General features: G+C 38.4%; 1 protein-coding gene across 11 annotated transcripts in view; it reads right to left on the reverse strand.

Moving 5' to 3' along the window:
• fnbp1b (formin binding protein 1b) overlaps nt 1-26,825 on the reverse strand; it is a 220,142-nt gene that overhangs the window by 164,276 nt on the left and 29,041 nt on the right. For all 11 annotated transcript variants that reach the window (XM_072240164.1, XM_072240165.1, XM_072240166.1 and 8 more), the window contains exon 2: nt 614-729. In XM_072240164.1, the coding sequence (XP_072096265.1) occupies nt 614-729 (116 nt within the window). The remainder of the gene's footprint in view (nt 1-613; nt 730-26,825) is intronic.

The raw sequence follows: 26,825 nt of genomic DNA on the forward strand, positions 1-26,825 counted from the left end.
AAGTAACCATTCCTGCCCCTGAACCATCTAAGTCTCTGTAATGGCCACCACATCATATATCCAAGTACTGATGCACGCTCTAAGCTCATCCGCTTTGTTCACAACACTCCTTGCATTAAAATAGACACAACTCAAACCTTCGGTCTGAAGGATGAAGTATGGAGGATAGTTAAGTTCCAACTATTTTTTCTACAAGCTTACAACTTGTAGCACTGTCCAATAAAAAAAACACTGAGTAACCAGAGTTGAGGCTATAGGGATTTTTTTTTAACCATACCTGTATATATTAATTTTAAGCAGAAGACTACAATGCAATCAAGCAATGTAGGTGAATTTACTTATCATCAGCCACCATTCAGAAATGGAAAAATATAAAGCACTCAATGATTTTTTTTGTTCTTGTTTTACACAAGGCACATGTGGTGAACACTGTAACATGTACTGAATGATGATTTTGTGTGTTATTCATGTTATCATATCATTCACTAATCAGGCAAGTGATCAGTCTCCACAACATTCCTAATAGGCAGATATATTACACATTTCTGATGCATAACATTCTGTATTTAAAGCATAAAAGCTGGAAGCATTTGTTACTAATTGTAGTACTCACCTAAGCTGCTTTGCATAGTTGATCTCAATGTCTGTTCTGTCCTTCACAAACTTGTTGTACCTCTCTACAAATTCAATCCCCCATTGCATATGTTTATCCAAGTTGTCAAACTGATCCTATAGGGAGCAAAGTAAAGTTGGAATCATTATTCTGTTGCTTAGATTCACATGCTTTTCCCCACACATTTTCAATTACAGTTCTCAAGCAGATATGGCTATATCTGGTAATGCCTGATTTTTAGTTTTATTTACATATAGAAAACAATTATTTATTTCTCATGAGTAAATAGATCCCATGAAATGGAAAAGTGATACTCCCTCATTTGCTTGGGAACATAAATATTCTCATAATTGCACATTACATTCCAATGCAGTACTGGAATATCCAATGCAAAAGAACTTCCATACTCCTAGATGAAGGCCTTTGGCTCTAATTCAAAATTGTTGCTTCATTTAGTATTCGAGTTCCTTCTTTATTTAAACCACATTGCAATCAAGCCAAGGATCTGGCAACTATCCAAGTGAAGTTGGAATACTCATTTATCCACATGTATTTTTGATCTAACAAAAGGTTACAATTTTCATTTTTAAAAGACCGCAATGTCCCTACACTTTTATTTGACATAAAATGGTGTGATATAGCACAAAGGCAATGTGCCTCTTATTTAAAAGTACTTAAGTGACCAAAAATATTTGCAGTACTCCAGCTGTATTCTCATCAGTAGCTTGTATACTTGCAGCAAGATTTTCCTACTTTTATACTCCAAACTCTTTGAAATAAAGGTCAAACACCTGCTGCACTTGTTTGCTAACTTTCTAGTTTCAAGCACAAAAACCCCCATAACTTTTACTGCAGTCATGCCCCATATAAAAAAAACTTTGTTCTTCTCCCAAAATTAATAACTGCACTTTTGGCCACATTACAATTCATTTGTCAACTTTTTGCTCACTCACTTATCCTTTCAACATCTCTCTGCAAGATGTCTTTTCTTTGCAACTTGCCTTCTAACCTATTTTTGTTTCATCTGCAAATCTGACTACTCTACATTCACTTCCTTCCTCCAGGTCAGTAATACATATTGTTAGTAGTTGTTGGCTGATGGTATCCCAACTCCTACCTGTGTCTTCTTTTTGTTACTTACAGTATTTTTTAAACACTCTATTCATATATAACTGACTTTGCAACCATACAATACGCAAGTACCTATGGGAAATCTCTGCCAAACATTCATATTGTAAAGCATTTGAGAGTTCCTTGTGATATCACACGTGTATCTAATTATAAACAGTATAGTGCATTAGAAAACTGCTGACTGAATAAAATTGATTAAATATGAGTGCATGCATGTACATAAGAGGCAAACCTCAATAACTTTAATCTTAAGCATGAAAGTGTTCAAGCATTCTTGCCCTAGTCAGCAGGTTGTAGATGTAAGTCCCAGTCACATGACCAGAGGACAAAATTCTTGACTACTTGTCCAGTGCAGGACTGAAGGAGTGTTGCACAATCAAAGTGGTCAAGATCTCATGAGTGAATTTCAAACGGTGTGCAGTTATTCTCAGTATTGTGGGCAATACTTATGCTCAAACAACAAAAGACATCACAGACAAATTATCTGGTTATTATCAAACCACTCTTTGTAGGAACCTGATGTATTTAAACTCTCTACCATATTCGCTATGTTATAACAATAATTACACATCACTTACTGTAGGGTGCCTGTTGGTGTCTTGAGGTTATTAAAGGCACTAAATAAATATCTTTCCTATTTCCTTATTATTAAATAATTTAGATTTGTATATTAGACATAATTTTCAATGCATTAGCACAATAAATTGTTCATTAAAAGGTTTTAAAGAAGTACAAAAATACAAAATGATAATTATCTACTCAACATAGACCCGACAGAAGTAGATTACAGAGATGTGCCACAATTTACAGCATACACTTTTCTACAAATTAGTGTACCACATTACCTCTACATTGCTCCAACAGCTTCCCATCCTTGTATCAACCATTGATTGAGCTAGGCAAAAATCTTTATTCTTTCTTCAAACTAAAAACATGCCAAATGAAACCGTCATCTGCTTCACATGTGTACCTGTACCTGTTTAGGTTCCATAGAACCCAGTGGTATGATTCTACCTCACTTCAAGGCCAATTGGTATAAAAATTGCAGCAACAAGTGCCTAACCACATCCTCTGGTTTCAAGCACACTTCAAAGCACTCATCTCAGGCAGCAGGCCGAGCTACACTTCCTGGAGCAATCACCATTTAAAGTCAAAGTATAGCTCTAAACCAGAACGACCTTTTTTTTTTCTTTTTGTTAGTTTTGGCTTTAAGAAAATGGTTTCAAGCTGCAATCAGGATGCTGGCTGACAAAGAGAAAGAGCACTGTACAATTTTCTTCAAATAAAAACTCTAAAACATTAGTTATGCAAACAGTACTCTAAGATTATAAAATGTGGAATTGGGAAATATGGATTACTAAGACACAAATAAAATCCACAGGGAATAAAATGGTCATTTTTTATAGAGAAAGAAGCTATGTTAAATGGAAGTTGGTGGAATTCTGTGCAATGATGGCCTTACATGGTATGCTTTCACTCACCACAGACAACAAAAGAGAAAAGTGTGTTAAGCAGATAAGGATTTAAAATTAAGGTCCACAGACTTACAGAAACGTCACATCGAACAACGTGTCCATTACATTGAGAACTAAATACACAAAATGATTCAGGAGGGATGGCTGAGGTCAGAGGAGACAATCGATCAAGAAGCATTATTCAAAACATTATTCTTAAAAGCTTAAATTAAGAGAAACAAAGAAAACTCAGTAAAACAAGAGTATATGCATAAAGAAACAGGAATATCTTCCAGAAGGGTTAAACTTGAAAGGAATTTAGCTCTCATTTGTACTTCTTGTAAAATTGATACTAAATTTGTTAAGGTTTTAATATCAATAATACAATCAAAAGTTGTCTATCTTTGGAAGTTGGAAATATCTGAAGAGACTTCAATATACAGTTGGAAGTTTGACAAAAACAAAGACGAGCTTTTAAATTGACAATGTGTAGCAATAACACACGGACATATCCCAGTCAGTATTTTAATAACATTGTACACTATTTTAATAAAAGCAAGCCACCAGAACTAAGAAGCACTTGGATCTTCAAGCATCTATCATAGACATGTGGGGGATGACTTCTTCCTGTCACCGTTGGCTTAAATCTATAACGTAGTTAAACTTACTTCAGACCTACAGGTTTTACCGGTACAAATTTACTCTACAGATCCATTTAAGTAACAATATGCATATCTAACCATTCCGATAAATACATGCAATGTATTTTTGAAATAATATTTATGTCAAACTGGAATGATCTTGTTGTACAAAGTTATTAAAGACAAATGTATGTACGGGTTATGGGCATTTATGAGATTCACGTACAAAGTGCAGTGGGTTTTTTGAAGGTTAAGAAAAGGAAAGTATTTCCTTGATACAAAGTGGGAAATCTCTGCCTTCTTGAGGATGATGTGACCTGCTTTTCTTTTAAAATAAAAAAATAAATTGATCTCTTACTTTAACCAGAGATCCCAAGTGACCTTGCTTAAGCAACACTGTTTAAATCTCAACCACTGGTCTGATCAGAGCCAAAGTTCCAGCCAAAATCACAAGAGAAGCCATTACCAGTGTGGTCTTTCATCTACTAAGAGACTGGAGACAGGGTTGCAGCAGTTGGCAGATATTCAATAGCAACCTCTTTACTGACACACAGGCAAATTAACCATTTTTTATCATTAAGATTCAAGCAGAATTTATTTCTAAATGTCTTGGGCAGATACATCCTACGTTACAAACTATTTACCTCTTCAATACTTGCATTAAACTTCCCAATGAGTTTGAAACAACAAAGAATAAAATAGAAGTACAGCAGCAGGAAAAGAAATTAACCAGCAAATAGCTTTTAACTTGTTAATAACCACATTACACAAAGCTAATAGTGAGCCCTTTACTTAAGTATTCATCACTGAATAATGCATGTAAAGAGAGGGAAGTGACTGGTCCAATTTGTTGATCTGGCATAAAACCAGCACTGCAAGCTTATTCATGTCTTTATCTGCCTGAATACTTGTAATTAAAGGTGAACGTCAAGTGCACAAGTGATATCCTGCATGCTTCAGTCTCATGCGTGCACTTGCACTAGAGAAATTTTGCAGCACAAGAGATGGTCATAGCACCCAAAACAAGAATTATTGAAATGATGCATTCTTTTCTCAAAGTGATTATTGGGCACTATAGCCAGTCTAAAATAATCTAGTGGAAATTTGTATATCATATCAGTGAAGATACAGAACAGTAAAAGAGACATTGAAGGTTTCACCTTTGGGTAATTTAGCAACGGGTGAATACTCACTAAGCAACACTTCTGAGAACATTGCAGATTTGTCTTTATAATTCAAAAAGATTCACAAAACTACTCAGCCGATTTATCAAGATTACTTCAATTGCTTGATTCACCTTCCATATTATTCATCAACCTTGCACTTTACAAAGTGAAACAATACACTAAATAAAACCCTTCTTAGAAAAAAGCTTATGCTTGTTTCTAAAATATTGTCTTTTTAAAAAATGCATTACTTAAAAGAAAAAGAAATAGTTAACTGATCTTTCCATGTTTGGCTGGTTGCAGATATTGCAAGCTCAGGGGTTATAGCCTCAGCAGCATTCAGAGCTCCACTGATTATAATTCATTCCATGCTAGCCGAACTCACAGGATGGAAAATTCCAGATATGTTCTCGCAAGAGCATAATCTTTCCTGTGGTCAGAGGAAATCGGGTGCTTAGCTGACATCCTCACGTTAATTTTTGAAACTGACATCCATGCTCAATATCAAAGAAGCAAAACTGTTTTCAGTTTTCTTATCATGCCTTGGAGGTACTTCGATGGGGGGGGGTGGGACCTATCTCAGATTAAGCACAGGGACCCCTTCTGCAATTCTTACAGGAAAATAGCTGCAAAAGAACTAAGTTATTGGTATTTATGAATGGTTTTGAATTACCGTCTGTATATAGTTCAATGCTCCTGAGCATTATTTTAAGATGATGTGAGATTTATGAACTATTGATGTCACAAACAAAAAAAAACTAAGATAACTTCCACTAATTTGCTGTGAAATTAAAACTAACTCGCTAAAGGTCAAAATAGTACTATGGTGCCATACTAACGTTGACCTTTCCACTGAGAGTAACATGTAGCCTGTAAGTTTCCAAGTTAAGCGGTTTGATGTTTTTACTTTCAACTTGTAAATGACAACAGTTTCTGAAAGCAGTAAACAGCAGGACCCAAAAAAATCAGATAACAATAGTGAAGCTATAGCACAGGATTACATGCATGTCCTATAGGAAGAAAATAAATACAAAATATACACTGAGGCTTTGGTTGTGTAGTTTTTCATTGCTTCCATTGTATTCTGTTGTTCTACTGTGGATGGCTGCAAGAAAATGAATCAAAGTTCACAGTTCTAAGTAAAGTTTATTATCAGAGTGCATACATGTCACCATATACAACGCTAAGACTCTTTTTCCTGCTGGCATACTCAGCAATCTATAGGAGAGTAACTCTAAACAGGATCAATGAAAGAGCAAGAGCATAGATGACAACAAACTGTACAAATGCAACTATAAATAAATAGCTATAAATAACAAGAGCATGAAATAACAAGATAAAGAATCTTTAAAGTAAGATCACTGGTTGTGGGAACATCTCAACAGATAAGTGCAGTTATCCTCTTTTGTTCAAGAGCCTGATTGCTGAGGGGTTGTAACTGTTCTTGAACCTGGTGGTGTGAGTCCTGAGGCTCTTATACCTTCTGCCTGATGGTAGCAGCAAAAAAAGAGCATAGCCTGGGTGGTGGGGATCTTTGATGGTTGATGCTGCTTTTCTACGACAGCGTTTCATGTAGATTTGCTCAATGGTTGGGAGGGCTTCACCCGTTAAGTACTGGGCTGAATCTCAAGGTAGTCAATAGTGACATAAACATAATTTGATAATAAATTTACTTTGAGCTAAGGAATCTACACCTAAAATATCAAATTGAAGCATACTCCACTGCCATATCCAGTCATGAAAGATAATGGACAAAAGGAGAAGGTAGGAACCCCACATACATCCTTATTCTCAATCTCACATAGCATAGCATACAAAAGTGCAAAAGACAGGGTTTTCAGCCTGGAGTGCCAACTAGATAATCCACCACAGCCTCCCCCGAAGCTCCATCAGCAGACAAGGAAGTCTTCATTTAGTTGATAATTTTGTCACCATATCAAGAAACAACTCAACAAAGATAGACTGCTCAGTCCAATAACCTGCAGTTAGACAGAAAAGCAGCATATGGTACTCAGTCCAAAAAAAGTGTGACTGTGTTTGTTAGGGAATGCAACAAGGCAATGATTATACAATAAATGGGAGAATATTGATAACTGTGGAGGAACTTTGGATTATATGTTCACAGATCCTTGAAAGTAGTGAACTTGTTAAAAAATTAAAGATTGGTTCTTTTATTCAGTGAAATCACAGAAGAATTTGAAGGAAATTTATTATCAAGGTACATATATGTCATCATATACAACTCCGGAATGCATTTCCTTCCAGGCATACTCAGTAAATCCAATGAAAGACCACACCAACAGGGCAGACAACCAGTGTGCCAAAAAAAACAACTAACTGTGCAAATACAAAAAGAAAGGGAAAAAAGAAATAATAATAATAAATAAGTAATAAATATAGAGAATATAAGATAAGGGTCCTTGAAAGTGAGTCCATAGGTTTTGAGAACAATTCAGAGATAGGGCAAGTGAAGTTATCCCCTCTGATGCAGAAGCCTGATGACTCACGGGCAATAACTGTCAGGACACCCCTCAAAATTTAGTCACCCATGAAGAATGGCACTTGTAAGAAAGGCTACTGTGACGCCAACAGTTGCTGAGTGAGCTGCTGAATTCAGTGGCAGCAATTGGAGATGAAGTTCATGGTTCCACAATCTCTAAGGCCTTGCACGAAGAGGTTATTTATGGAAGCGGCAAAGAAGCAGCCCTGGCTTTAAAAAAAAAAGCATATCCTTGCCCGAAAAGATTTTGGAAAGCGTCACTTAGAAGATACTGAAAATTATGTAAGAAGGTCATGTGGTCAGATGTGATTAAAAAGGAAGTTTATGGACTCAACACTAATTGGAATTTGTAGTATAAATCTAGTACTGTGCATTAGTCAGGTAACACCATCTCTATTGTAAAGTATGGTGGAGGTAGCATCACGCTATGGGGATACTTTTCAGCAGCAGGGACTGGAAATCTGGTCAGGATTAATGGAAAGGTGAATGCTACTAAGTACAGAGAGATCTTGGATAAAAACCTGTTAGCCTCTGCCACTAAGCTTAAACTGGGAAGTTCACCTTTTAGCAGGACAATGACCCAAAGCACATTGCCAGAGCAACCATGGAGAGGCTTCAAATGAAGGAAATTTATGTCCTTGAGTCGGTCAGTCAGAGACCTGACTTTAACCTGATCAAGCATCTCTGGCAAGACCTCAAAGACTGCTGCCCATCACCACTCCCCAACTAACCTGGAACAGCCTGAGCAATTTTGCAAGGAGGAATGAGCAAAATTTGCTCCATCACATTGTTTATAGCTAATAGAGACTTGTCCAAAAGACTACTAACTGTAATTGCTACAAGATGTGGTTCAACTAAGTACAGAGTAAAAGGAGATGAATACTTTTGAACTGCTGACAATTCAGTTTTTGAATTTCTAGTTTTTCATGCTTTACAACTTTCCCTGTTTTTTGGGCTCTACTATGAAAAAAGGAGCATGTGACTAACAAATAAAAATTCTCAGTTAAGTTAATCAAAACCCCTGGATGTAATACTCATTCATGTGAACAAAGAGTTGAGGGGGGCATTGTGTTCAGTAGAAAGATTAAGGTGCATACGCACAATAGTGATTTACCGATAAATATACACTTCATAAGCCAGACACAAAAACAGTGGATGCTTGAAAGACTCAAGTCAGGTAGCATAGTACGAAAGAAATAGAGTTGGTGTTTCAGCCAAGGACTCTTCATCAGAACTGAAAAAAGTGTTGAGAAGTCTATGCTTTCAGTTGCAGAGAGGGGGAGATGGAGAGAACACATAAAAGTACATGATAGGATGTAGAACAAATATGTCAAGGTAACAACTACTGTGAAAACTAGTTGTTGGAAGTTCAAGTTCATCATCATTCAACCATACACGTGTATACTGTCAAATGAAACAACGTTCCTCTGGACCAAGGTAAGAAGCTTCTTACTAGCTCTTCCTTCAGTTAGTCCTGACGAAGGGTCTCGGCCCGAAACGTCGACTGTACCTCTTCCTAGAGATGCTGCCTGGCCTGCTGCGTTCACTAGCAACTTTGATGCGTGTTATGAGAAGAATAAATATGATGTCACTGAAAGCACTTACAGACTGAATGGAAGCATTCTCCTTTCAGAAATCTGAAGGGATATTCCCTCCACTTTTCCACCTTCATCAACCATTCCCTTTCTCATAGCACTTCACATACACCTGTGGGAGATGCAAACACCTGCCCCTTTATCCGTCTGGAGGGCGCAGCTTAGGATGATGGCACCTAACGGTGACTCCTTTGCTTGCATCTTCGGAAACAGCTCTATTTCTATCTTTACTATCCTTTTCTCCCCCCTTTTCAGGGTTCTTTTGAAGACCCTGACCTGGAGTCACACGTTGACTTTGGTTCTTTGTGGAAATGGGACCGGCTTTCGGGGTCTCACGACCAGCTGCTTTTTGATATGCCAAGGACGTGGCCTGGAAGACTAGTGCACCTTCAGGATGCTCGGTTTTCATGGCTCTGGAGGAGGGCGGACTCGAGGTTGATGCCGCTGCCTGGTGCGTAATGGGAGACAGAAGATTGTAAATAGCGAGCTGGGTGCTGGCAGTGTGCCCAGAGACCTGAGTTCTTTGGGCACAGAGTGCGGAAAAAGTGAGGCAACAGACTTCTAACACCATAAATCGGTGAGTTGATTTGTTTTGTCTCCCCTCTCGCTGTGAAACAGGGACACCTCTTTTTCCCCTATTAGGGAGAGAGCAAGCCTGTGGTATGTCGAATTACCAGGTGAACGAGTAGCTTAGCTGCACTGAGTGCTCCGTGGGGGGTGCCAATGCTTTTTTGCTGGTGGGGGAGAGGTGTTGTGGTTTTGCTGCTGCTTATGTGTGGGGGGGTGGGGGAAGCTGGGAGGGCTTTGGGGTTCTAATATTTAACTGTCATTCATTCTTTAGGGCATTCCCCTGTTTTTGTGGATGTTTGCAAAGAAAAAGAATTTCAGGATGCATATTGTATACATTTCTCTGACATTAAATGTACCTTTGAACCTTTATCCTTCCCACTATCCAACAACCCAAATGGTAAAGAACCAATTCTTCTGCACTCACTCAACTCAGTGTGTTGCATTTGATGCATACAATTTGATCTCGTTTATATCTGAGAAAATAAACTGTTTGCTTGCCTTCCACTCTGCAGAACATCTCTGAAGGTCCATTCGAGTGGCCCTGAGTTCCCAGTCACAGGTCACACAAATTTTCCATCACACTCCCACTCAGACCTCTATCTTTAGCCTCCCATATTCTTCCAATGACGATCAAGGAGCAGGAACTTAATTCTGACTCAGCATATTAAACCCTCAGAACATAATACTCATCATTTCCCCTAGAACTTTTTTTATGCACCCACCCCAATCCATAATTTCATTTAGAGTATGATTTCCTATAATGCAAAGCCACATCTTCTGCATGTGTCAAAAATTCCATGACAATGAATTTAATTCTCAAAATGTTAGATAGTGATTTGTGAATTCTGTTAAAGAGAATTTCCATTAAACCAATGGCCATAACACGGCGGTGGGGGGGGGGGGAGGCTACTTAATGTTTCAATGTGCTTCTGTGTCATATTTGCAAGGTTTTTAAAAAAGTAAATGTTAGAGAAACTCAGCGGATCACTTCTTTACTCGAACTATATACCCTTCTCCTCTAGGGCTGCTTCAGGGTACAGATCCGAAATGTCATCTGTTATGTTTTGAAAAAACATAGAAACTAATTGAAATGAAAACAAAGGAGCTGAGAATGCAAGTTTAAAATCGGTTTTACTTTAGGTATCATGTAGTGTCGTGATGTAGTATGCCATTTACATACTTTTACAGATAACTTGCAATCCATTAAATAAGCAACAAAGAATGCTTAATCAAATATATTTACAATATTACTCAAATATTACTGGAATTTTAAATACACAACATCAGTTAATTTTTTGCCTCCACAAATGTAGCTTGACCCACTGAATTCCTCCAGCAGTTTGTTTTTCCTTCAGATTCCAGTATCTACAGTCACTTGTGTCTTCATTATATCTTAACAAATTTGGTCTGTATCTTTATTATAGACATCATTTCTATTCTCAAATTTACTAAGAATTGCTACTTATAATATACCTCCGGACAACTACCATGTTTTACCGGCCTCAGATTCTTCATTTAATGGTTCAGTCTTTACAGTTAGTAGCATATCTTTTCACCTAGTCGCTTGAGCAGATTGGGACAGCAGTCCACAGGGCTCTCCTCTTGACTACTTTTGATGGCAAACAGGGGCAGGAGTAGGTCATTTGCTCTTTCATATAAATGTGGCTGATCATCTCAGTATCATATTCTTCCTCACCCCATACATCTTAATGCCTTTTTTCTCCTTAAATATATTCAGCCGCTTGGCCTCCAAGCCTCTACTGCACAGAATTTCACAGGTTCACCACCCGGAGAGTGAAGAAATTTCCTCTCTGTTCAGTTCTAAAAGTTTTCCCCTATACCCAGAAACTACAGCCCCTCACTGGAGTCATCAAACCATTTAACACAAAACCAGGCCCTTCAGCCTGCTGTATCCATGCTATCATCAAGTACCGATCTACACTCACCTCATTTACCTAGGCTAGCCCACCTTATTGTTTCTCATTGGAATTACTTGGGCGAACCTTTATTACTCCCCACCCTCTCAAGGCAAATATGTTCTATCTTGGGTAAGGCAACCCAAACAGAAATCTATAACTCCATGTGTGATAGTTGTAATGGACATTCTTGCTCCTGAAATTAATACCTGTTCCAGCGAAGGCCAGCATACTCACTATTTTCCTTTTGTAAATGCTTACTACACCAGCAAAGAGTCGTACAGCAATGCAGCAAGAATTCAGTCCAATGAGTTCACGCCAACCAGAATACACACCCAGTTAGTCCCGATTTCCTGTGTTTGGCCCATAAGCCCCATCCCTGCACGTATATATCCAATAGCTTCTTAAATGATACTAATGTATCTGCTTCAAGGCCTCCTGTGGCAGCTCGTTCCATGCAATCACTGTGCTCTGCATGAAAAAAGTTGCCTCAAGTCCAATTAAATCTTTTCCCTCTCAACCTAAATCTCTGCCTCCTAGTTTGAAAAGATTGTTACCATCCCACTGTCCATTTCAAGCAATAAATATCTAGACTGGCTAACCACTCCCTCTAACTCGGGCCTTCCAGCCTTGGCAACATTCTTGTAAATTTTTTCTGCACTCTTTATAGTTTAACCACTTCTTTTGCTTTAACCTTGCGCCTTGTACTTGGTAGGGAAGTTTTGGGAAATAATGCAAGCTGCTTGACAGAGAGTGCCTTGCCTCTTCCTTGTGCTTACTGTCACTGGGTTTAGTTACTGGTGACTGGATTGTTGTGGTAATACTGCATGTCAATGGGAAAAAGTTGGATTCACTGTTGAAGATGGCCATTGCCCAGCGCTTTTGCTGAGTGGGAGTGACTATCACCCGCCACTTGTTGGGGTCTTGCTATGCATGGATTTCGTTTACTGCATCAATTGTGAACTGCAGAAGGAACCAGAACACTGCAATCATGCTGAGACATCCTCATTCTTAATAAACAGGCATTGCTACATTTCTTTTTCACAGATGCATTCACCTGTCCTTTGTTCAGGTGTTCAAACATTGACTTTTAAGATTACACGTATGGATTCTCTTTTACTAATATTAATAGTGATACTAATCTTGCTATTACACAGCTGCTTGGTAGCCTTCAACAATACAGTCTTACATTCCATAAAATCCAAGCATGCATGGTCGCCTATTATCTGCTCATTGAAAATAAAGGTTAAAATACCTATTATATTATATATTATATATTATTAATTATATTTACATGTGCAGGAATTACCTCACAAGTTTAACAACAAAAAATGTCACCTTCATTCATCTATATTTACAGTATAAATTAATATTTGTGATTTATCCAAGTTTTTAAAATGCAAAATCAAATCTTCATTTCAGGAGAAAGGTTTTAGAGTCACATTCTCATTGCATCCTACTGGAACAATCCCAATGGGAATTCTAGTCTGTTTATTTAAGGAAATGAAAAACACTAACAGCTGCATAGCTATCCCACACACAAAAATAATCACAGGAGGGCAACTGCAAAGAAAGTAACTGGAATATAATTTCAAAATCTTAATCCTTCAAGATTAGTTGCCTGTTCCAGTCTCAAAAATGTCTATATTTTCTTAATTTAAAATAAAGTAAGCTCCAATCCGAGGTCCTCCATTGGTCATGGTTGACCATGGATGTTGCGTTTGCACTGGCACAACACCGTCAGTTGATACACAAGCCCTGCAGTATGATTTGAAGAGCAAGCTGTTGCCCATGCAGCAGGCTGCCCCTCTCCATGCAGCTGATGAATCCAAAGGAATGGTACAGACTGATACTATCTGGCACCAGCAGCATCACAGGGGTTGACAGTCACATTGAACTCAACGTAAGGCTGCCTTAGGGATTCCTGCTCTGGATTTTTCCCTTGGTATTTACTTCTGAAGCCTTCCCCATAAGTGCATGTAGCTGCAAGGCAGTAGAGGTTTGAGATCAGAGTTTACCTTCTCCAATCCATTACTCTAACCATTCTTTTCCGTTCTTGCACCACCACACTCACAAATTATCCTGCAGGAAACTATACAACCTTTGACAGTGAACTTTGGATGAGATGTCCACAAAATATTAACTGAGAAAACCAAACAAGATAAGTAAACCATTGAGGACATTGACATGAAACATTGCTGTAGAAAGGTAGCATCCACCATCAAAGATCATCACCACCCAGGTCATGCTCTTTTCTTGCTGCTGCCATCAAGTAGAAGATACAAATGCCTCAGGACTTGCACCACCAGGTTCAAGAACAGTTACTACACCAGCAGTCATTGAAGGACTCTTGTTATTTAATGTTCTTTATTTATTGTTATTTCTTTATAGGTTGTTGTCCACTTACCTGTTTAGTTACTGTTCTACAGATTTGCTAAGTATGCCCACAGAAAAAAATCTCAGGGTTGTATATGGTGACATGCATCTACTCTGATAATAAATTTTACTTTGACTTTGAGACCATCAATTAAAATGTTACCGCTAAGAGGAGCAGAATTCCTAGGACCAAACATTTTTTTTACCCCCCTTTTTTGCCCCTCCAACTTTGTTTTTTTGAATTATATATTTGAGTATCTAGAACAGGGGTTCCCCAAGGACCTCTCGGTTAAAGATTGGCAGGCGCCCATGGCATAAAAAAGGTATAGAAGGTGGTGCTTTATACGAAAGAATCATTTGAAGGCCATTAGCAACATGCCTGTTTTTCATAAGTGACAATATAGCACAGGCAACTAAAAAGCTCAATTCAAGTTTCATTGTCATATGACTAGCTACTCATAGAGAACTCTTCTAATAATCCATTGCCATACAGAAAAAACTCAGTTGAAGCTAGAGATGCAAAATTTCTATGCGTTTCACGGAGATACAGCATATGGTACATACAACCGCAGCACGTAACCAAAGCACAGTCAACACTGACGGATTGAATATACAACAGACACAAAACACACACGCTGCATTTTACTCAAAGGATGCCGAGGTATAAATCCAATTCTATCCAATTAGAAGTGTGTTGCTCTTCCGAAGAATGAGCTAATAGAAGTTGAAATTGGGCAGTTACAATCCATTTCAGAGGTTTACCAACACATCAGAGGTTTACTGATGCTTTGATGCTGAAAAGCATGGTCAAATAAGCAAATGGATAAGGCAGCAGATCAGTCCTATATAGGAATAATTTCTCTTCCTAAGCGACAAGATCTCCAAAAGCTTAAGCCCTACACCTACCAAAGAGGAAACAATTTTGAGAGTGAGGTAAGCAGACAAAAAAAAGATACAAAATTGTGTACAGGCCATCATAGAAATAGAACAAAGGACACTAAAACTGACAGAGATAAAGGCAGCAAGCAAAACGTAAAATTGCAAGGGATTTCCAAGCCAACAAGAAAGTGTATAATTAGGAGACAGTGTGGTCAAGAGCACTGTGGGTGCCTTGTAAAGTGAAAACAGTTGCTTTGTCAATAAAGTGAAAACATGTTGAATGAATACTTCCATTAGTTTTGAATGAGGACCAGGACATTCAGCTGAAGTAGAGCAGTTATAAATAATGAAGAAACTAATAATAATTGAGAGTGTCAAAGTTCTATCATTAGAGATTTTAAAACACAGAACACAAAGCAGTAAAACACAGCTCAGGCCCTTCGGCCCATGATGCTGTGCCCACTTTTTAACCTACTTCCAGATCAATCTAAATACTCTCTTAAATCTCCCTGATGTATTTACCTCTACTACCATCTCTGGCAGCACATTCTATGCACATACTTCATCTTCCTTCACTCCAAATGAAGGAATCTCTCCTCAGAAGACATGCTTTCTCATCCAGGCAGCATCCTGGTAAGTCTCCTCTGTTCCCTCTCTCAAGCTTTCACATCCTTCCTATAACGAGGCAGCCAGAACTGAACACCATACTCCAAAGGTAGCCTAACCAGAGCTCTATAGGGCTGCAACTCTACCTCACAGCTCTTGAACTCAGTCCCCCAAATAGTGAAAGCCAACACACCATATGCCTTTTTAACCACCTTAATCAACTTGCTTCTCAAGAAAGAGTGCAGAGAAGATTTACAAGCATGTTGTGGGACTGGAGGACCTGAGTTATAAGGAAAGATCGAATAGCTGAAGACTTCATTCCTTGGGACATAGAAGATTGAGGGGAGGTTTTTAGGTTTGATAGAGGCATACAAAGTTATGAGGGGTATTAATTGGGTAAATGCAAGCAGGCTTTTTATACTGAGGATGGGTGGGGACTATAACCAGAGGTCATGGGTTAAGGGTGAAAGGTGAAAAATTTAAGGGGAACATGAGGGGAATCATCACTCAGAGGGTCGTGAGATTGTGGAACAGTGCCAAGTGGTGCATGTGAGCTCAATTTCAATGTTTAAAAGAAGTTTGGATAGGTGCATGGATGAGAGAGGTATGGATAGCTATGGTCCATGTGCAGGTCAATGGGAGCAGGCAGTTTCATTGGGTTAGCATGCACCAGATGGGCCAAAAGACCTGTTTCAGCACTATACTTTTCTATGACTCTATAACCGATCAGAATGAATCAAAAGCTATTATCTATTAAGATCAATGATCTACAATAACTTTTTAACATGCATTTCATAAATTTCATGGAACAATTTTGAGCTGTAATACTGATACAAATAACGTCAATATAAATAATAGCCAATAAATAATTTAGGAGAAAAGCAATATAAAATTAACTTAACCACCAAGGTAAGTTTTTCTTATAAAATGATGCCTTATTATTATAGGAGTACGGTCTCTATTGTTTCTAAAGAACTGGAAAATAAAAGTAGGGTAATGGGACAAATTAGATAATTCTTTCAAAGACTTAGCACAGATATAATGGGCAAAGGGTTTCTTCTGTGTGAACTGAGACCAACATTAAACGGGTCCAGCAATAAGAAACCATGCACAAGCTTAGAACTTGCATGTACTTCTCACAAAATGAAAAATCTACAGAATACAACCATTATTTCCAGCAGAGATTTCAAAATTATAACACACAAAAAAAAATAAACTCAGTAATGCAGTGTTAATTCCATTTTTAGACATGGCTAATTTCAGCCATTGCATTACAAACGAATGAGGCATCTGGTCGACTTAAGTCTCAGGAAACTTTTATCCAAATATAAATTATTATCTTCAAATATGGTAGAAGAGACATGGTGTGCATTCTGGATTCCAGCCAAGCAGAAGCACCCTGTTTACAGCACTTAGTTCCTGGCAAGCTCATAAATTGTCCTGTTTTGGAAACAACTGCTTTATATATGTATACACACAGGCATGCACAATGTCCAGAAAGTTCAATGTTTACATGCTTCAGACACCAGATATGGGAAAAGAAATTGTTCTCTTAACATGTTAACTATACGCAGGCTGGCTGAGAAATGATAGTGTCTACAGACTTCCCAATCAATTTGCAAAACAATTCTGATATTTTGTTGGCTTTACAATCCAGTGGAATCAAACTAAATTAATGTTAGCCTACCTTTTCAATACAACTCACTCTGCAGTACTCAGGATTTAGATTTAGTGTTCACATCTGAGTTCTATTGTAAATATAGTCAAAATTGCTGCACAACAGCACAAAGCATGATCCCATGCAGCAGAAGAACAAATCACTTAAATATACCCACCTACATCAAAAACACCACAATTAAACAAAAAATCCAAATAACTACTGAAAGCACACAGTTACAGACTGATAGACGTTTCCACCTATAATCTTTCCATCACAACAGAAAATGTTACAAAAACTCAATCAGACTGCACTTCTGTGGTGTTCAAGATTCGAACAATCTTCCAGTGTGACCGTTGTGAGAGTGAAAGGGCAATTCTGCGTGAAGTTAGACACAATCGGATGCACAACAGCTATGACAGGGTTTGCATGCTACTACGTCCTCTGAGACAAAACCAAAAGCATAAATTGCAGTGACGCTTCACTCCCAAATGAGCTCAACACCTTTCCTATAAGCTTTGAGAGGGAAAATAACATTAAACTATGCAAAGTCGTAACTATACACAGCATCCAGCAACCCTGTGATCTCCATCTCAGAGGCTGATACCAAAACAAAAATGTGTGTATAATCCACTTCTCTACTCTCTACAATCATGACTGCATGGTGAAGCACAGTTGAAACACCAACTACAAATTTGATGATGGCACCACTACACCACTGCTGTTGGTAGAATCTCAGATGGCAATGAGCAGGTGTACAGGAGTGAGACAGATTTGTTGCTTGAGTGGTGCCAAAACAATAACTTCATACTCAGAGTCAGAATCAGAATCAGATTCATTATCACTGATGTATGACGTGAAATTTGTTGTTTTGTTTTGTAGCAGCAGTGCAAGACACAAACAATTACTATCAGTTACAATAAATGGTGCAGTAGAGGATAGTGAAGTCATGTTCATGGACCGATTAGAGATCTGATGGCAAAAGGGAAGAAGTTGTTGAGTGTGGATTCTCAGGCTCCTGTATTTCCTCCCTGAGGGCAGTGATGAGAAAAGGTATATCCCAGATGGTGAGGGTACTCAGTCATGGATGCTGACCTTCTGAAGATGTCCTCGATAGTGGACAGATTTTTGGCCATGGAGTTGGCTGACTCTACAACTCTCTACAACCTCTTGTGATTCTATGCATTGGAGCCTCCATACAGCGCTGCGATGCAACCGGTCAGAATGCTGTAGCCACTGGCATGCCTTCTTTGTGATTACATTAACTCAGTGTCAGCAAGACTAAGAAATTGATTGTGGAGTTCAGGAAGTCAGCAGAAGAGACATCAGCAGTGAAAAGAGTAAGTGACCTTGGAGGATCTATGCAGGGCCCAACACATTGATGCAATCACGAAGAGAGGCATGCTACTTCCTCATTAGGAGGTTGAGGAGGTTTGGTATTCCACCAAAGACTATGTTAATTTCTGTAAATGGACAGTGGAGAGCATTTGGCTTGTTGCATCACATAATTAAGGAACTTCACCTTCTTCTCACTTCTACCATGGGGGGGGCGGAGGGAAGGCTGAACACTTACATTCAACAACTTAGGAGCAGCTTCTTCCCCTCCACCAGTTACCTGATTGGCCCATAAACCTGTGAACACTGTTTCATTATTCCTTTGTTTGCACTATTTATAATTTATAGTAATTTTTACATTTTTGTTCTGTACTGTGCCAGAAAAACAAATTTCACAGCATACAAGTCAGTAATAATAGGCCTGATTCTGATACTTGTGGAAGGAATACCAGAATTAGCATTTCAAGTTGAAGATCTTCATCTGACCTGGGGAAAAAGACCTTTGTTTTAAATTTTCAGACATATTCAAACACAACTGTCATTTTTGAATCTCGCTAAAAGAAATGTGATCAGATGCATTCAGTCCAAAATAAGAACAGAAAATGTTAAATAGTACTCAGCAGGTCCTGCAGCCTCTGCAGAAAGGGAGAAACAGAGTTAAGGTTGGTGGCCTTCCATCGGATGCAGCTACTGTTATAAAAGGTCATCATCCTGACTTGCTAACTCTATTTCTCTCCCCACTAATGCTGCTTGAGTATTTTCAGCATTTTCTATTATTATTTTCATTCTCCCACTCTTTTATTTTCATTTCTTAATGTTTGTGGTACATTCATGTCAGCATGAGAACATGCTGCTGATAGAATGACTGCCTCACACCATCAGAGATCTGAGTTCGACCTTGACCTCAGGTGCCGTCTACTCAAAGTTTGCACATTCTCACAGTGACTTTGTGGATTTCCTCTTGGTTCTCAGGTTTCCTCCCATGTCCCAAAAGCGTGGGTTGATAGGCTAATTAGTCAGTGTAAATTGCTCATAGTATGCAGATGGCTGGTGGAATCTGGAGGGAGTTGACAAGAATATGGGGAGAACTTTTTAAAATGGGGTTAATGTAGGATTAGAGTAAATTGATAATTGGCAAGCAGCATTGAATCAGTGGGCCAGAGGGCCTTTATCCTGCTGTATGTCTCCATGACTCAAACAGTGCACAGCAAGCCAAATTTCTATTACTGCTTTCATATCAAATGGTAACATAATCAAAAATTAATATATTCCAGATTCTTTACTCATTAAACAATACTGTATTATTTTCATCTCATTAAAATAAATAAACCAATTCAAAAATTGTATTACAATCTTTTTCTTCTGCTGACATTTGCAAATATTTGGCTTAACTCTCATGTTAACTGCTCCATTTGAAATGTATTGTTCTCTTGTCTATTTTAGATTCCCAGCTTCACAGAGAAGTCTTTGAATTACAAAAAAACTGCAAATGATAAAAATACTGAATAAAAACACAAAATGAAAGTATTCTGCTGACCAGGCAGCATCTGTAGAGAGTGAAGCAGAGTTAACATTCCTGGGTTACTGACCTAATGAAAAGTATTCCCAGCGGTTGTTTTTATCTCACAGAAATGTCTGATGATCTTCACAAACTCAATTGTAACAGAGTAGCTCAAAGCAAGAAAGCTCACAATCTCATTTTCATTACCCTTCCCCACAAAACTGAGTTAACAACTGCTCAATGGTGGAATCAACCTCCAGAACTATACTCCAACTTCATGAAATGTGTTGAAGCAAAATCACACCATGGAACAGTGTTGTCATTAGTTAAATAAACTTTCTCCCAAATATTGCATGACACATTCCAGTCTTCCTCTGGTTAGCTTGTGAACTAAGTGCAAACCAAATGAAAGTTCCTCATAATCTACTACTTCTACACTTTTTAAATTATTCATTCATAAGATCTATGTATAGCTGGCTGTGTCAGCGTTTACTGAGCATTCCTAAATGTTCCTAAATTGGATGGCTTGCTAAGGCCATGTTATGCACCATTTAAGAGACACCATGTGGCTTTGGAATACACCAGATAAGGATGTGAGATTTCTTCCCCCAAATAATATTTTGCTACTCTGCAGAGGTGGCAGTACAGTGCTATGGCAATGAGAGGAACTGGGGTCAATATCAACTCCAGATCCCATAAAATCTCAAAGCTCTAAGTCAAATATGAACAAGGAATTTTTATGTTAAATGCTGTCTACTGTCCTTCCACTGCTGCTTAATTAGTATTCCTCCATGTTAAACACTTAAAAGCATTGACAGCAGCAAGGACAAAAAATACGCTCTAGGTGGAAGACTTGAAAAATCTATCACCAAATGTGGCTTGGCATTGCCGGTACTGATCTAGCCAAACCCTACAGGACAGGGTCTGCAGCAAGTAGTGAGTAAACCAATGCACAGGATAAACTTACTCAACTACATCTTCACTAACCTACCTGTGACAGATGTATATTTCCAAAGTATTGCCCCTTGTTACACAGCACTCTGGATTCAGACTGAGACTGCAGGAGATCTGGTTAAATTGCATTGGTGGCTAATAGGTCTGAATGTGTTTAACAGTAAAATTCCAGCATGACAGTTGTGGCAGCACTTAATAGAGTAGAATGCAGGAATACAAACACAAAAGACATATGAATGTGAGGAAAGTGGAAGGATATGGACAATAGTGTAGGCAGAATGGATTAGTTTAGTTGGCCATTGGATCACTACTTTAACTGGTTCAGCAGAACATTGTGGGGTGAAGGGCTTGCTCCTGTGCTGTTCTGTTCTGTGTTCTATTAAGCGCGGAAACAGAATTTTGTACACGTTAACTCATCCTGGTCTACAAGTTAAAAAAATAAATAAACACTGTTCAAAAGTTAACTTAATCAAAATGTAATTCCATTTGAGCAAACATTTTCATAGGAATCTTAAAAACAAAAATTTATAACTTCAGGCATCCAAATCAATGTGTCAATTCTCTAATTATTGATGTTCTCTGAACAGTTATAGTCTGATATTTATTTTCTCTGAGCAGAATTGACGAGTTAATTTGGGGTAGTCAGCATGGCTTTGTGCATTGAAGATCACGTCTTATGAACTTAATTATCTTTCTGGTGTGGTGATCAAGAAAGTTGATGAGAGCAAGGTGATAGATGTGACTTAGATGGACTTTACTAAGGTCTTTGATAAGATTCCACATGGTAGTCTGCTCTGTAAGGTTAAATTACATGGGATTTAGGTAGAGCTGGCTAACTATTACACCACTGGTTTGATGACAGAAAGCAAAGTAGAAAGGTACAAGGTTGTTTCAAAAACTGGAGGCCCATGACTAGTAGTACACCTCAGGGATTGGAGTTGGGCCCACAACAACTGGAATGACAATGTACAAAGCATGGTTAGTAAGTTTGTAGTTAACTGTAAAATAGTCGGTACAGAGGACAACAAAGAAGGCCATTAAAAATTAATGATCTTGATCAGCTGAGCAAGTGGACTGAGCAATGTCAAAAGAAGTTTAATTCAGATATCTGAGGCATCTTGGAAAGTCAAATCCAGGTAGGTCTTTCACAGTAAACAGCAGGACCCCGGCGAATATAGTTGAACTGAAACTGGAGTCAAAGGCAGCCAGGGTGATGAAGGCAGCTTTGGCATGTTGGCCTTTAAGTCGGGGAATTAAAGCTAAAAATTCAAAGGTCATAATGCAGTTGTACAAGACAGTAGTGAGGCCACACTTGAAATATCCTGTTCAATTTTGATCACCCTGCTATAGGAAAGATGTTATTAAACTGATAAGAACGCAGATAAAATTTCCAGGATGCTGCTAGAACTCTAGGGAGTTATAATGACTATTATTTAAAACATACGAGACTGATCTTACAGGGTGTAAAAAATCATGAGGGGAATATATAGAGTGAATACACTCAGTCTTTTCCCTCAGAGTTGGGGTATCAAGAACCAGAGGCATGGGTTTAATGTGAGAAGGGAAAGATTTAAAAGTATCTTAAGGGGCAAGCTTTCTTTTACATAAAGAGTGGAATCTCTGTGGAATTAGCTGCTAGAGGAAGTAGTTGAGGCAGGTACAATAATAACTTTTAAATGCCAGTTAGACAGGTACATGAATTGGAAAAGTTTAAAACGTTATGGGTCAAATACTGTCAAATGGGACTAGCTTGGATGGGGCATCTTGGTTGACATGGACCAGTTGTGCTGAAGAGCTGGCTTCCATGCTGTATAACCATGACTCCCAATGTGCTAAGGCCATTATATTACGTCTAAATCAATTGGCCTGATGTCATATATCAATTATCAATTAAATTATAATTCTGCAACAAAATGATTCGATTGACTGCATATTAAGGGGGCAACATTGAAAGTAAAATTCCCTTCAGTTTATAAAATATTCAGATTTAGGATGTACACATATTTTAAATTCGTCAATGAATATTTTAATTGGTTAAAATATATCTGTTGTAGAGTTCTACATTTCATTTACTCAATCTGACATAAACATTACAGAGGCAAACATGCTGTTTTTCAAGCAATAGGTTACCTAAATCAGCCTTATATATTTTAAAGTATGTTTTAACTCAAGAACAAAATTGTCTTTTACATTTAACATTTAATTGCATAACTATTTTATTGGCACAACATTACCCTCCCTCAGAGACATTTATACTGGCAGACTTCAAAAGGAGGCTACTTGTATTTCAAAGGACCCTAATCATCCTGGACATCACGTGTTTTCCCCTCTACCTTCTGGGAAGAGGTACAGAGCATTAAGGACAAAAACAAAGAGACTCCTTAACAGCTTCTATCCACAAGCAGTGAAATGTATAGCACCCCCTTCCCTTCTCCTGCCCCCCTCCTAAGACGGCGACAGCTAAATGCATCACACTTCCAGGAATGGCAGGTGTGCAATAGTCCTACCACCCCCCCCCCCCATCCATATATTATTAATTTTGGACTGGAGGTTTTAGAGTATATTTTATGTATATATTCTTTGTCATGCTGCAAAACGTTCAGTTGCTAAACTGTGTTTCATTGCTCCACAACAATGACAATAAAGATACTCTATTCTATTCTATTAAATACTATACAAGCAACACACATCAAAGTTGCTGGTGAACGCAGCAGGCCAGGCAGCATCTCTAGGAAGAGGTACAGTCGACGTTTCAGGCCGAGACCCTTTGTCTTCCAGCATCTGCAGAATTCCTGTCGTTTGCGTTTTTAAAAATACTATACAAACTACCTTTCCAGACAACAGTCTAAAAAATGATAGATCATTTGAGATCATCATCAAAAATGAGATAAGGTTATGATTCTCTCCGTGACTGAATTTCTGGTTATACTTACTGTCAAGGCTTCCAAATAAAATATATTAGTTGTATGAGCTTAATCCAGAGAAGGGCAAAGTCAAAGAGAGAACTATTTCAATACAATTCCCAAGGCCTGGCTATCTTACTTTTTCTTTCCTCCAGACTCAGTGTGGACTGTGCCCAAGTGCAATACCCTAATTGTATGACAATTCTCATGACAAGGAAGAAAGCAAACTCTTTTAATGACTCTACTCAAATGCAGATAAATACAGACAAGTTTGACAAGTACAATTCATAAACACTACTCAGGGGTGTGTAATGGTAGGTAGCCAAGCTTAATACAGAAAGTAGACAGGAAATGCAAGAAAAGAAAGGGGGGAAATGGGGTTGAAACGCCTTGGTTTCCTCGGCAGCGTAAGTCTCGGGAAGACAACCTCCGGCCCCACCAAACACGTGAGATTGAGGCGTGAGCCCACCCCGAACCCCAGTTTGGGTGGATGCTGTGTAATTTGCTACTCTGTTACAAATTGGTGCCACAAAATAACTGACAGTACACTGCATATGATGAAAGGAATTATATTTATGAGTCTTAACTTAACTGAAGGATTAGTAAAGAATAACAAAAAGAAAAGGGCCCATTCTAATTAAACAGTCAACTGTGCTCAGGTTGGAGCTCATCTTGAACTTCTCTGTCACTCTCAAGCTGGGTCCCCGTCACCGTGAATGCCCAAATCACCTTCCAAATGCCGCTCACAATCCCTCTCGAACAAACGGGTCTTCCACTGGATTGTATGCTACCACTGGTTCTCCCCAGCGTCTTCTCTCTTCACCTCCCGCCGAACACAAAAAAAAACCCAAGCCCAACCTTATTGTCCCTCCCCAAGAAAACCTCTCACTAATTGGATGGTACACATGCCACATCATCTCTTATCTTCAACAGTAAACCAAACCAGCTGCTCTTACAGTACTGCCAAAATGAAATACATACAACACAACAGTAAAAATATGAACCAGGGCATTACAGGGTCAAGAGAACATAAAGATCTATTAGAGTTAACACAAAAATTAACCTTAAAACTTGTATATAAACAAATATTAAATGGGTAGTCCTGAGGAAGAGTGCATTAAAAGGGATACCTTCAGATAGTAGTGAAGAAGGTGGCTGAGATACCAACTAAGTACTTGGCATCTGCCTTCTCAAGAGGATGCTGCTAACAGAGCAGTGAATAATGGAAATAATAATAATGGTATTAGACGGGATAAAAATAATAACTTAAAAAGTCCAGATGAGATGCATCCAATATTACTTGAGTAGATATTGAAACCGAGGAGGCTTTGACAACAATCTTTTACTTATCTTTAAATAAAAATTATACTGCAGGACTGGATGATTCCAAACTGTGAATGATAACTTTACAGTGCCAGTAACCAGAGTTCAATTACCAATGGTGTCTGTAAGGAGTTTATATGTTTTCATTTTGACCGGGTGGGTTTTCTCCCACATTCCAAAGACATACAGTTTACTAGAGTAGGTTGTGGACATGCTATTTGGTGCTGGAAGTATGGCGACACTTGCAGGCTGCCTCTAACACCTCCTCCAACTGTGTTGGTCATTGATGCAAAGGAAGCATTTCACTGTGGGTTTCAATGTTTTGATGTACAGGCATGAAATAATGCTAATAATCCATACTAATCTACACATATTACTGACCACAATCATTCACAGTGTCCTCACCATGCCTGTGTAGTAGATGATATATAATAAATCACTGACAATCTGCAGGACCATTCCAGGGTGTACAAGACAATGGAAGTGCAGAGCAACAATGGAGCCGCAGAGACGAGCTACTCACATAATATAATCAAGAGATCCATGTCTAAGTCAATCACCAAATTTCCAAGGTAACTATTTGTTGTAAAAACAACCAAATAATCACCGTAAGCCTGCATCTACAGCTGTGACTATACAATTAACTTTGGAGCTATCTGATATGCCTACATTCGTCTCCAGAGCAGCCTACTTTGGCTACATTCTATCATGGTCCTGCTAACTTTACTCAACCTTTGAGTTATTGTAACCCAAGGGTTTCCCACCCAATTATTGTGACCACACCACCATTAACATTTTTTTCTAACACAACTAACATCAGCATTGCACAGTCACACCAAATGAAACAGTCTTACATTTTTTGAATCTCATTCTTATTTTGAAGACTATTCAACATACTCCCTCAAATGCAAACGTCACCATGCTAAGTAAATTTTCTCTTGTCAGTTAATCCACAACACAGACTAAATCATCCAACAGTGCATAATCTACAAAGATTATTGCACTTACTTATATTTTCAAAAATCAAAATATAATAGGTTAAGGCATGTGTAATGCAAGGCGAGCTGGCTAATTGGATCCAAAACTGGCTTGGTGGTGGGAAGTGGAGGGTGGTAGCAGAGGAATGACTTTCAAATTAGAAAACTGTCACCAGTGGTGTACCACACAGATTGGTGCTGAGACTTCTGTTTTTTTGTGGTATACATTAATGGCTTGGATGTGAAAGGAGAACGTATTAGTAATAAGCTTGTGGATGAAACAAAAGTTGTAGTGTTGTGGATAGCAACAAAGACTGTTTAATGTTGCAGCAGGATAAGGATGAGATGCAAAGTTCGGCAAAGCATTCGCAGATGGAATTTAAACCCAACAACTGCAAGCTGATGCAATTTGGAAGGTCAAAAGGAGTAAGGCATGTAGAGTAAATGGCAGGATGCCAAGGATTTTTCAATAGAGAAAACTTAAAACTGCACAAGATCTTTAGCTCTCCTAACATAAAGAAACAAAAACAATTATGCTAATATTGCATGATACAATACCTTGATCTCAGCTAGACAATATTAATTTCACTTAATTTTTAGTTCTATATTCCCTCACCAGGGGCGGCATTCTAGTCATAGTCATACTTTATTGATCCCGGGGGAAATTGGTTTTTGTTACAGTTGCACCATAAATAATAAATAGTGATAGTAATATTACTATTAGTAAA

The sequence above is a fragment of the Mobula birostris genome, chromosome 22 (assembly GCF_030028105.1).
Source record: "Mobula birostris isolate sMobBir1 chromosome 22, sMobBir1.hap1, whole genome shotgun sequence".
NCBI classification, from domain to species: Eukaryota; Metazoa; Chordata; class Chondrichthyes; order Myliobatiformes; family Myliobatidae; genus Mobula; species Mobula birostris.